General features: G+C 38.1%; 1 protein-coding gene across 1 annotated transcript; it reads right to left on the bottom strand.

Annotated features, from left to right (window-relative positions):
- Positions 1–1,693: 1,693 nt before the first annotated feature.
- On the bottom strand, positions 1,694–10,465 carry arpc2 (actin related protein 2/3 complex subunit 2). The gene is made up of 10 exons (XM_015391974.1): positions 10,243–10,465; positions 8,284–8,318; positions 7,916–8,028; positions 6,273–6,318; positions 5,843–6,029; positions 5,539–5,632; positions 4,726–4,852; positions 4,546–4,646; positions 3,802–3,902; positions 1,694–2,186 (listed from the first exon to the last, which is right to left on the bottom strand). Exons 1-10 carry the CDS (start codon positions 10,314–10,316, stop codon positions 2,165–2,167), a joined length of 900 nt encoding a protein of 299 aa, XP_015247460.1. The 5' UTR covers positions 10,317–10,465; the 3' UTR covers positions 1,694–2,164.
- Between the last annotated feature and the right edge of the window lie 842 nt (positions 10,466–11,307).

Below are 11,307 nucleotides of genomic sequence, written 5' to 3'. Positions count from 1 at the left end.
CTGCTGAGCCACCTAGTACCAAGAGGTCAGCAACTTTCTGCAAAGTAATCACTTCAAACTTCATGCGGCTTCTGGATTGGCTCAAGAACGGTGCTGAGAGAGCTTCATGGAATGGGTTTCCATGGTTGAACAGCTACATCCAAAGCACGCGTCGCCACCAGTGGTGTAACGAATCGCACATCTATTCTTCCTCTGGAAATCTGATGGACAGGCCTTGGTTTGGCAGTGGCCAGTAGAGCGTTACTTGTCTTACTGCATTGTGCAAAGTATAAAGTTTGTTGGAGAGTAGGGGGTGTCATTGTGCAGGGTTTGGGATTTAGGAGCTGCGCTTGGCCCCAACATTTCAGTGAACGGAACTCTGAATGCTTCAGCATACCGAGACACTGTGTACAATTCCATTCTCCGAACTTTATGGAAACCGCTTGGAGCCGACTCCTTTCTCTTCTAACATGAGTTTGCAGCAGAGGACCAAGCAAGACCCATAAAGACATGGATGACAGAGTCTGGTGAGGATGGACCTGACTGGACTGCACAGTCCTTGATTTCAAACAGAAAAATACTTCCAGAAGTGCATGTGAGGTCAGAAATTCCCATGAACACATTCCTAAACCTAGTGGACAGCCTTCTGAGTTGAAGCTGCAAAGGGTGGACCAACACCATATTGAGCCACTATGGATTAGGAATGGGATGTCACTTAAACTCATATGCGATTCAAGGCAGGTGAGCGAATACTTTTGGAAATATAAAATGTTAGCATGCTGCTCAGCCCTCAGCAGTCCATTAAGTTCCTGTGTGTTTACATTTCCCCTGACTTCTCTTTGACTGTAATCCCTCATTTAGTTTTTTAAACACTACGTATTTCTATGCAAAGATTTTTGTCTATGCATCTTCTGTTACAAGTTTCATAATAGATCATCATAGTGGCACTTTAATTATAAAATTCTTGTAAGGATGAGAACAGACAAATCACTTCATCTGGTTTTCCTTGTTCTAAACAGAGGCATGAATTAAATTCACTTTCTTGAAGCAGACGATTTCATAAAAGAAATGCGTCGCATACAAAGGAGACGGTGAGTTATTTCCATTATTGGTGGCACTAGCAGAAAAAAAATAACTCATCCCAAAGCATTTTCTGATAGCGTTCAGATCTTTGTTAGTTTCTTTGAAGTTCTGACCTAAATCAGACAGAGTGTTAACTAAAAATAACATTTAGCTAATATACATTTGAACTAAAAGGCCCTGTTATATCCGGTCCGTCAACTTGATGTTGGTTGACACCTCACCTCTCCTGTTTGTTCTTTTCATTTGGATCTACTGGCATACGGATAAAGCAAACCGATAATGAAAAGATACCTTTGGTACTCCATTAGCTTTGTTTGTTTCTGTGATTGACAGTTAAAGTCTAAATAACCGACACCTTCTGCCCTCTCTGTAGCCAGAGTTAATGTGAGTTGCATTCCCTTGAAGAAAACAATTGATACAGGCAACACCTATCAGTTTCACATTGTGCATAAAAGAGTTCGCTAAAAGTTGGGAAAAAATACTTCCAAGAAGCACCACACCTTCTAAATATTCAAAGAATCTTTCAGTAAAGTAGGATAGTGGAACTCTAGACAGAGCAAGATGGTGCAAAGAGCGAGTTTAAAGTTATTAATTTATTCTTACCAGCAATAAAATACAGAAGATAATGTTCTGTTTTTAAGAGTGTTTTATTTTTCAAATGATGATGGTACAGACCACATGAAAGCACAAAGGAAGGGAGATTAAATCATCCAGCATGTGGATAAATTATGGTGACGGCAGGGGGGATGGGGGCAAGCAAGAGTACCAAATGAAGTAAAATATCGTATCAAAAGTTTCATTCATTTTGTTCATATATATATTTATATAGGACTAATAATTCTCTTTAACAATGCAAAGCAAGGAATGCCCTTTTTTTTCCACGTATCTTTAGCTTTGGCTTTCCTAATCTGGAGCCAACTTTTTTACTCATCCAAAGCAGGAAGAAAAAAAAAACGAAATGAAAGAAAGAAAAGCTGGACACAATATCTGGGAGGCGAAGGGGGGGGCGTCCTGACGTCCTGTCCAATGTGGCGTTGAATCCGATGTTGCGCGACTGAGCGCGTCCAATTGGGGGTTTGAATTATTCCAGCAGATGCCGGATTCAGCGGGAGAAGGTCTTTCCACTAAAAGACAAACACGGGAAAAAAAAACAATGTTGTGTTAAGTGAGTGGCTAAGTGAAAATAAAAGTAATGATAAGCCGCCCCATCGGGCGAGTAAAACCAGTATCCTGTTAGTATCTACACTGTAAACAGAAGTGAGAAAGATCTCCTACTAAACGGCTAGATAGAAGTTTTTCCACTGATATTTTCTCTTCATTTTTTCATTCATGACAGGTTAAAACTGACTTCTTTTAGTTTTTTTGTTTCATAGAAAACATATCTAACCAAATGCTTAACCTGATCCTATTTCTCAATGGGGGGTGATTGAAGAAGCTATTGTTACTTTAATCTCTGAATAATAAAGTCCACCTGAGGCTCCTTTTAAAGAAAGTATCCCTCGCTCCATAATCTTCTCCACTTGTAATAGCTCTGCGTTTAACTCTTTCACCAGTCAAAGCCAGAAAATCGAACATGCTTTGGTTTCATCTTTCTTAGACAAGTTGCACTAAAATGAGGTCTAAATTCGACTATATAATCTGATGAATGGATTTTATTCCTGCTAACAAAGTCCTTACAACCTGATCTGAAGCCAGATTTACCAGGGAATCTAGTCTCACCGAATGATGTGGACAAACTTGAAAATTGGATCTTCTGCAGGACTACTTTATCCAATAATTAAGGGTGTAGTTGATTGCGGAAAAAAAACAAAAAAAAGAAAAGCAAATTGACAGTGACAGGACCGTTTCGGTATGTTTAATCCGTTAATAACTTCTAACTAAATCTGTGAATGGCAGTTTCATTTTCATTCATTAAACCTGAGAATCCAGAATCCTTTAAAAAGCTCCTAGTTGGGTCACATGTAAGGCTGCAACTAACGACTATTTTGCAAATCAATTAATATGTTGATTCTTTTTTTCCAATTTATTAATTAATAATCGCATAGCAAAAGGTTACTTAAAGAGGACTTCTTACGAAATTAAACCAGATGAAACTACATTTTTTCCACTTGAGTTAGATTATATTGACAGACGAAAAAGCTTTTTTTAAAATCTTAAATGCAAAATGTTTACATTTTTTTTTTTCTTTTACACAATTTTGGTATAATTGCTGCTCTAAGGTTTGCTCTGTCAGCTCAAGGCAAGTTATACAGTCTCTGTACTCCAGTTAAGGATTATTCAATGACTAATTTAGTTGATGATTATTTCAATAATCGATTAATAAGATTGTTTCAGCCCTAGTTACATGTTACAGCACAAGCTCAAACATCGGAGGCAAACATGGCAACACCTCTCAGAAAACATACAAATCGAGAGCTCACTAAAGATAGAAGGAAAATAGCTCAGTCTTAAAAATACGGCGATGGCGTATCTTGAATTAATCTGTCCTTCTGTAGTAACGTCTGCTCACGAAAACATGTTTGTGATTCATACCCATGACTGGCAGTGTTTAGACTCTAAATAAAACAAGCCTGATTTTATCCAAAAGGCAAAAAAGAAAAAAAAAATCAACTGAAAAGAATTCCTAAAGTCTGAATCATGCCACTGAAACGACATATTTCAAATCAAAAGACTTTTTTTTATCTTGTTTTTCTCCAGACAGACGTGCATCGATGAACGTGAATAAAAAAAACAACTCACGAAATGGTCTTCATCTCCTTCTTCTCTGCGTCGGGTCGGGCACGGTTCAGCACCTTGAGGAAATCTGACGTCTTGGCTCTCATCCTTGTGTGAATGTAGGCCTGAAAGAGGAAGAAGAAGAAACTATGAAAATGCCGCACAAGATTCCTATCAGCAAGATTTGAAGACAACCGGACACTTTTAGCTTCTAATGACGAAGGACTTCAGTGCAATTCAGAAACACAATGCTGTGCTATGTAAATATCCAATTAATGCTTCTGGATAAAGATGGAATGAGAGATTATAGGTTTCGAGGGCATAGCAACCCCTGGCGGTCCATAAATATGCCTTTGTTGACTCACTGACTGTAAAAGCAAGCACATCCTTTATCTGCTTTGTGATCAGGAGGTTTCCACAGAATCTAAACTCCAACCTTGGAATGAGATTTCCCATAAAACAAACACGGATTTAAAACATATCAAAGTATTTAACCCCCAAAGACATGTTTAGACAGGACTCATCCTTTCATATGGGGACCCTTATTTAAAATATGCACCTTAGGTTTTTGTTAGAGACAGGAAAGCATAGAGAGAAACATGTTATTAAGCGGTGAGGCTTAACGACCTGTTTGAGGTCTGCTACCTGCTGATGTCTCAGCTGCAGCCAAAGTAAATCTTATAAATCTGAGGAAAGTATTCTAATACTGGCATAAAAACAACATGTTTTTTTTGTTTGAATATTAGGACTTTAGTGAAGAGGGTTCACCTTGGAGCACTTTATGTGGTAGTGCAGGTAGTCCCTGAAGGTGTGGATGAGGTTGATGGTGTTGTCTCTGGCATTGGCATTGGTGTGACGAGGAAACAGGACTGTAAACAAACACAGGAACACTTAATGAAACCAAACGGATGAGACAGCAGCGTGTAGGGCAGCCGCGGCGGTACCGACCGAAGGTGATGTATCCGATGTTGTCGCCGACGGCGGCGTCTGTGTCCTTCAGCTCCAGAGGAGGCTCCCTGTGGCTGAAGAGCACCTGGGGAGCCGTGTGGCTGGCTCTCCGACCCTCCTTAAACTCCTACACACACAGAAACAGATGTTTGCTCCATAATTATATCCAGTGTCTTCGAAATATGTTCAAAACAGATATCGCATAAAAAATATTGATTGGAAACAAGAGTATCTGTGAAAATTAATTTTCAATTTCTACATGCAGAGTTTGAAAAATGTAATGGAAATACATTTTGGATCAACTTGACCAGCTATTATAATTAATATAAAACTTTAATAGGAGGATTAACTTTATAAGCTGTGGGAAGAACTCAATTGTTTTCTTTTTACTATAGCTGCTAATCTAATAATTATACGGCATTTTAAAGAGCTGAAAAATAAAGTAACAGAACTCAAAACAAAATGTTACTCCTCTGCCACCAAGGGAATATATATAAAAGTTCTGATAACAGCTATGGTTTGTGTTTGAGGGAATGAAATGCAGAGTTCATTTGAGATTGAGGCATCTGGTTGGGTGTGAAAGTGATCCAACATTTTTTTGAGAATTTGGCCACTTTAGCCTGTTATGTCGAAGGATATGGTTTCAGCAGACGCCAAAATAGTTGCAATAGCTGGTATTTTACTGTTAAAAACGTCTGCATTTTGTATTTACTTAGGGAAATCTTTTTTTTAGTAAAATTAGATTGATGATGTTAGACTTTTTTAAAGCGCTTCATGTTTGAGTGCTACAGCTTCCGATGCGGCGTCGCTCACCTGCATGAAGACTTTGCCGATGATGACGTCGTCGTCGTCTTTGAACACTGTGCTGAAAACAACCGTCACTCTGTCTTTCTTGGCCTCCACGTACCTGAGGGTTCAAACAGATTTAGTTTTGGTAAAGGGAGGCCATTTTTCCCCTAAACCTTATAACTAAATATCCATTTCATCAGGAACAAACTTGTTTCTACAAAAACAGAACAATTGAATAAAAGGAACTTAAGCTATTTGGATCTAACCTCTTCCTATCTGATCTCATAATACACATAAAAGCAGATACTTCGCTCTCTTCTCAACATACATTGACTCATCGTCTCTGTAGTGGACCACAGCCCTCTTCTCGCCCTCTTTGCCCTCTTCTTGGAACTTGAAGTACTTTTCAAACACTGAGGCGAAGCAGTTCCTCTTTAGCATCCCTGCCTGGTGAACAACCTCATCTTTATTGGCTGGTAGGGCCTCCAGGTCGTAAAGCAGGGACACATTGTAGCCTTAAAGAAGAAAACGAATAATAAGTGACAAAAAAAAAGAAGGGAAAACATCAAAATTTCACGGTTTTGTGATAAAAGCAAAATAAAGCAAACACATTTATTGATACACAGCTTAAAAAAAATTAATCTTCAATAATTGCTAAATTAGGAATAGGTTTGAAATAAGTGTGAAAAAAGCACCAACATTACAGAAATATATTTTTTTGCAAAAGAGTCTGAGGTTTCAGTAACTAGAGGACATACCAGCCTCGGGTGAAACCAGGAAATTCCCATAAGCCTTCTTGAGTACCTGTAATAAAAAAAAGAAATACATGTCGGACTTCTCTCAAAAACAAAGATAGAGCAGACTAAAAAGAAAAAAACACAAAGGTGGTTTGAGAAACAACCAAGCTTTGCAAATTAATTTAAAAAAGGAAGTGTGTTTCAATTCGTTTGGACGACTGCAGTTACACTCAAAACGCAAAAAATTCAGCAACAACGAATGTTTAAATAGTCCCTAAGAATGCTGCATTTAAGCATATTAATGAAGAAAGATAAATAATGGAGGTAAGGAGCTGAATTACATAATGAGAGTTTATAATTTACAACACAAAGACCTACTTTTCAGCAGATTTCAGGTTATTAACATTCTGTCATAATCTAATTTTCTAGATTTCAATAGCTATCTTAATTATCATAAAAAAATGTATCACTACTTTTATTAAGAGGCACCAGTACCTCTAAATGTGCTCATTCTGCTGTAATCGAGCCTCTATTTATAATCCTACTTGGCTCGTTGTACAGCTTTGTGTCAATTCTGGTCATACTTTGCAAACCTCAAAGAGTTTGGAGCCCAGAAACAGCTGCTCTGATTTCCACAACGCTCCACTGCTCTAAATATCCGCAGCTTGTGTGTGAAAATAAGAAGGTGGACAGAGTTGAGCTTAATACCAGCTCTAGAGACAGTACAAAGGAACCTAAACTAACAATCTGTGCAATAAAAGACTCAAACTGGGGCTGCAGAGGTTCTAATGAATGCCTGTCTGCTTGGTATGAACAGGACATAAATGCAAATAAGATGGAAGTATGGCAGAAATCCAACTTTAAAGCTAATAACCGTTTGTATACCCCCCTCAGTTAGGGGGTAATTTAAGAAAGAAATCTTTCAAATCAAAAACAGACAAGAATGTGTTAGAGTTAACACATTCTTAACAGATTCAAAAACAAGAACTTCCTCAATAAGTCTTTTTATATTAACTGTTAACTTATAAATAACTCACATCCACCCCTGTTGAGTCCTTTAGTTAAGTGTGTAGTGGTGTGTGTAGGGAGGGGGGCTCATGTCTAACAAGCAGTCAAGCCATGAGCGTACACTGTCTGCTGCTCGCAGTCAGCACTTCCTCGCCTGGGGCGAGTCATTCGACTCACTTCCTGTTTCAGCCTGAAACCACGGCAGCTGCTTTCTTCCTTACATGGCAACATGTCAGTTCACTAGGTATGTGCAAAGAGCAAATATGACTTCAGTGCTTCTTAAATCATCCCAGATCAGGGCCGTACGTCAACACATGTCAACCTAGATGGAGTTTCGGCCTGTGCCATCAGCTGATAAAGCCTATATTGTAGTAGTTTACATGCTTGCTGATACACCATCAGTGCAATGTCAATAATTGTTGCAGTTTATATGATGCATGAGTTGTTTATTTTGAGAATAGAGGAACAATGGGTCAGTTCTTTGCCCTTTAACTCAAACTTAAAACAAGAAACATCCTTTTTTTTGACACATTCAAGCCCGTTCATGTGTTCATTTACTGAGAAACGGAACTTTGGCAGCAGCAAAGGAATTTACTGACGGCTGCTTATGAACATCTGGTCCAGCCTATGATTATTGCTGATCATCGGGTGTTTACCTCGTCAGCGCCGTGCTCCTGCAGCTCCTTGTAGAACTTCAGGGAGATGCTGACCATCACTTTGGTCTTGTCCCCATTGGGGTTGGAGATGTGGTACAAGACGCCATCAAAATCTGGGGGGAAAAAATAGGAAAAAAAAGGAACAACATGAATGTTTTGAGGTGATGAATTAAAATGTTTGGTGCTTTTCTAGGAAAACATAAAAATCAACAATAGTTTTCACCTCCTCTAAGAGCAAGTCATGAAAGCTAATACCTATATTCTTTTCACCTAAGATTCAAAAGGTTTTACAAAAGTTTGCTAAATAAAACCAAATATTCCGCAAAAAAACATAAAATTTGGGGGAAATGTGGTTAAATGTTTCTTACCAGCAAACGTCACATCGACAGCCTCAGGTTTGGTTCTGTAGGAGCAAAATACAAGCATTTAACGACAGATTTACGAGCAAATATTATTTTAAAAATCTAATCTAACAAAGCTACGCACAGAATTAATTGAGAAATGACTTCTCACAACAAAATAACATACAGGAGCTAATATACAGAGCTGTTAGCTTTATCCCTGAAGGCAACAAACAGTTTAGAAAGTTGGATTTAAATGATGTTCTACATTAGCAACCAGCCAAAAGAGACTTCCCACATATTTACCTAACTTAACTTGCAACAATGACAGGACTTAACTAATGTTTAAAATCACATTTCTTTAAAAAATAAAAACTTTCTGTAGACAGAGCAGCCATGGTTGGATAACCTGCTTAAGTTACCATCAGATAGATGAAACCGGAATAATTTGGGATAAACTGTAAGATTTTTATTTAAGACTACAGAATCCTTAACGTTATACTATTGTGTCATATGTTACTTTTCGGGGATTTAACTGGAGGGAGAGTTCTCCTCAAAGGTTGGGGGTTATTTTTAAGACTAAGATGTGAAAAGAGTTCATGTTGGTAATGGTGAGGAATGCAAAATGAACATAGGTAAAAGGAAAGTCCCTATACGGATCGCAGCGACACATATGTGCACATATGCAGAGTGATGTTTTAATTAACTCTCAAGGCTCAAGGTAAATGACTATAATTAGATTGAAAAAAAAAAAGACACATTTCCCCTTTATTGGTGCAACAGCTTCTTAGAATTCAAATATATCATTTTCACTACCTCAGTTTAGGTCTGTTTCTACCTAGGGCTTGCATTTTACTCTACTTTTATAAATAAAAGCCAATATGATATTATGGGCTTATGCTGTGATATATATATACACATGCAAATTAATCTTTTATACTGGAATAAGAACTAAAATCTCTTACAAAGAACCTGAAAAATATTTTATTTGGGTATGTTACAGCTTTTAGATAAATTTTAAAGCAAACCACCAATTTGCATCACAAGGGAAAAGCCTGACAAGCACATTGCTAAATATAACATGATAATAATACTGAAAGTGATGCATAAAAGCAATTAAAAAGAATATAATTAAAGAGAAGCACTGGTGATAAATGAATTTGGATGCCAATAGAAATTGAGATTAAAATAATGAAGGATCTGCATGTTCAAATGTAAACTAACAACAGATGTGGGGTATCCTCATGCTTATTTTATTAACATTTCATATATTATTTTGTATCGCTTTAGTCCATGTAGTTGTTTAAAATTGCATAGCAGTAACATTGCTTTTCCAAGGATGCTGCAGGGACCTGTTGGAGCAGCTGATGCAGCAGCAGTAGCTGGATGTGCAGCAGGCAGACTTGACTCGGCTTGACTACAAGAATGCGGAAGCAGGAAAGAAGAGCTATGATTTAAGAGCCACATAATGGGTCTACGAGACCCTGCAAAGCACCCAAAAAGCTAATTATTTACTGCACATCACAATAATTATTTCGGTATAATAATGACCACTCAAAGTTGAATAAATCAGTGTTAAATAGAGATGAGTGGTGGAAGATTTAGCCTCTCAATGGGTTTTGGAGAGTGGATAGAAATTGTTTTCTACATTCGTGTCTTAATTTCTTTAGCTGTTCGTAAAATTACCAAACTTAGTGTTTTGCATTGAGCTGCACATAGTGTCTCGTCAGGGAGTTAATCTGACCAGGATTGCCATTTTTGACACAACACGGTCAGTGAAGACACACCCCAGCTTCTAGCAATACAGCCGAGGCAGAGCAGTCAGCTAACAAGTTTATGCTTTTCCGACTAACTCAAAGCCGTTTACAGCTAAAAAAAACGCCGTTGTGTGGGCTTTTTTCGGTGGTATCGTTTTATTATGCAGCCGTCATCTTCAGGGAAACGCTGAAGGGGGAAGCTAGCTGCCGTTAGCAGTTTTTTCCTCACCCGTTGGATGCGCCGTCGAACTTCAACGTCAGCGTCTCTTCTATGATGCGGTTATTAATTTCTAACAGAATCATCGCAGCGGATGCCGGTGTTATTTGGTGGGATTAAGCTTCGGTTATTCTTTTTGTCTAATATTGTGTGGAAAATGTTTTCCTCCGTTGACAGACAAGACCGCTTCCGTCGAAGCTCCCTCCGCCTGTAGCTTCCGCGTACTTCACACACAGGACCCTGCCCGGCTGATTTGGGTGGCCTGAAATATTGCCTGTCCTTAATTCGTCATAACAGTGAAATCAGCGCCATTAGCGCCACAAAAATGTGATTCATAAGCCCAGAAATACTACTTTGAAAATTAACGCTATTTATTGAAAAATAAAAATATTAGACTGCGACCTATTTCTTACGCTGTTACGACAGTATTGGCAATAAATACAATTGTTTTTCAGTAAAATGGCATATACTTTTTTGTCCTTAAATGTTATTTCAGTCATTTGATTGAAAATAAAAAGAAAATCTTTACTTGCATGTGTATTAAAAGGTTAATATTAAGCGTTTAATTTTTCAAATTTAATGAACCAAACTTTGTCACCTCAGATTAAAAAAATACATAAAATCAACTATAGATGCATTGGCAAGAACAAAAAAAAAGATAGGCCACATAAGGTCATTTCTAAAGCATTTTGGTGCTCACTAAGAATTGTTTTCAAATTTGTCAATGGAAAATTAGGTAGAACTGGAAATTACAGCAGTGCAGAAATAATTATGAAACAATATCCGGTGAAGCATTTGTATGAGGTTCCCAGGATCTGTACTCTAGCTGCAGCCAGTGCTTAAAGTGTCACCTCAGGCATAGCCAGGATGTTGGTAACATCTGTTGCGTTTTCAATGTTACCCCAGTCCTGAAAGAGAAACATGACCATCATGTCTTAACTGGATTAAGGGAATAAAAATGGCAAGATTGTTATTCAGTTTTCCAAGGTCTGCAAAGGTCAGATGGGTGGAAAACTATGAACTTTAACTTTGTTACTGGCTCATTAGAGCAACAGCCTGACTGTCTGCATGCCACAC

This window comes from Cyprinodon variegatus, unplaced genomic scaffold, assembly GCF_000732505.1.
Source record: "Cyprinodon variegatus isolate N-32 unplaced genomic scaffold, C_variegatus-1.0 Scaffold568, whole genome shotgun sequence".
NCBI classification, from domain to species: Eukaryota; Metazoa; Chordata; class Actinopteri; order Cyprinodontiformes; family Cyprinodontidae; genus Cyprinodon; species Cyprinodon variegatus.
The sequence above is the reverse complement of the archived record's forward strand: the minus strand, read 5'-3'. Positions and strand labels throughout refer to the sequence as shown.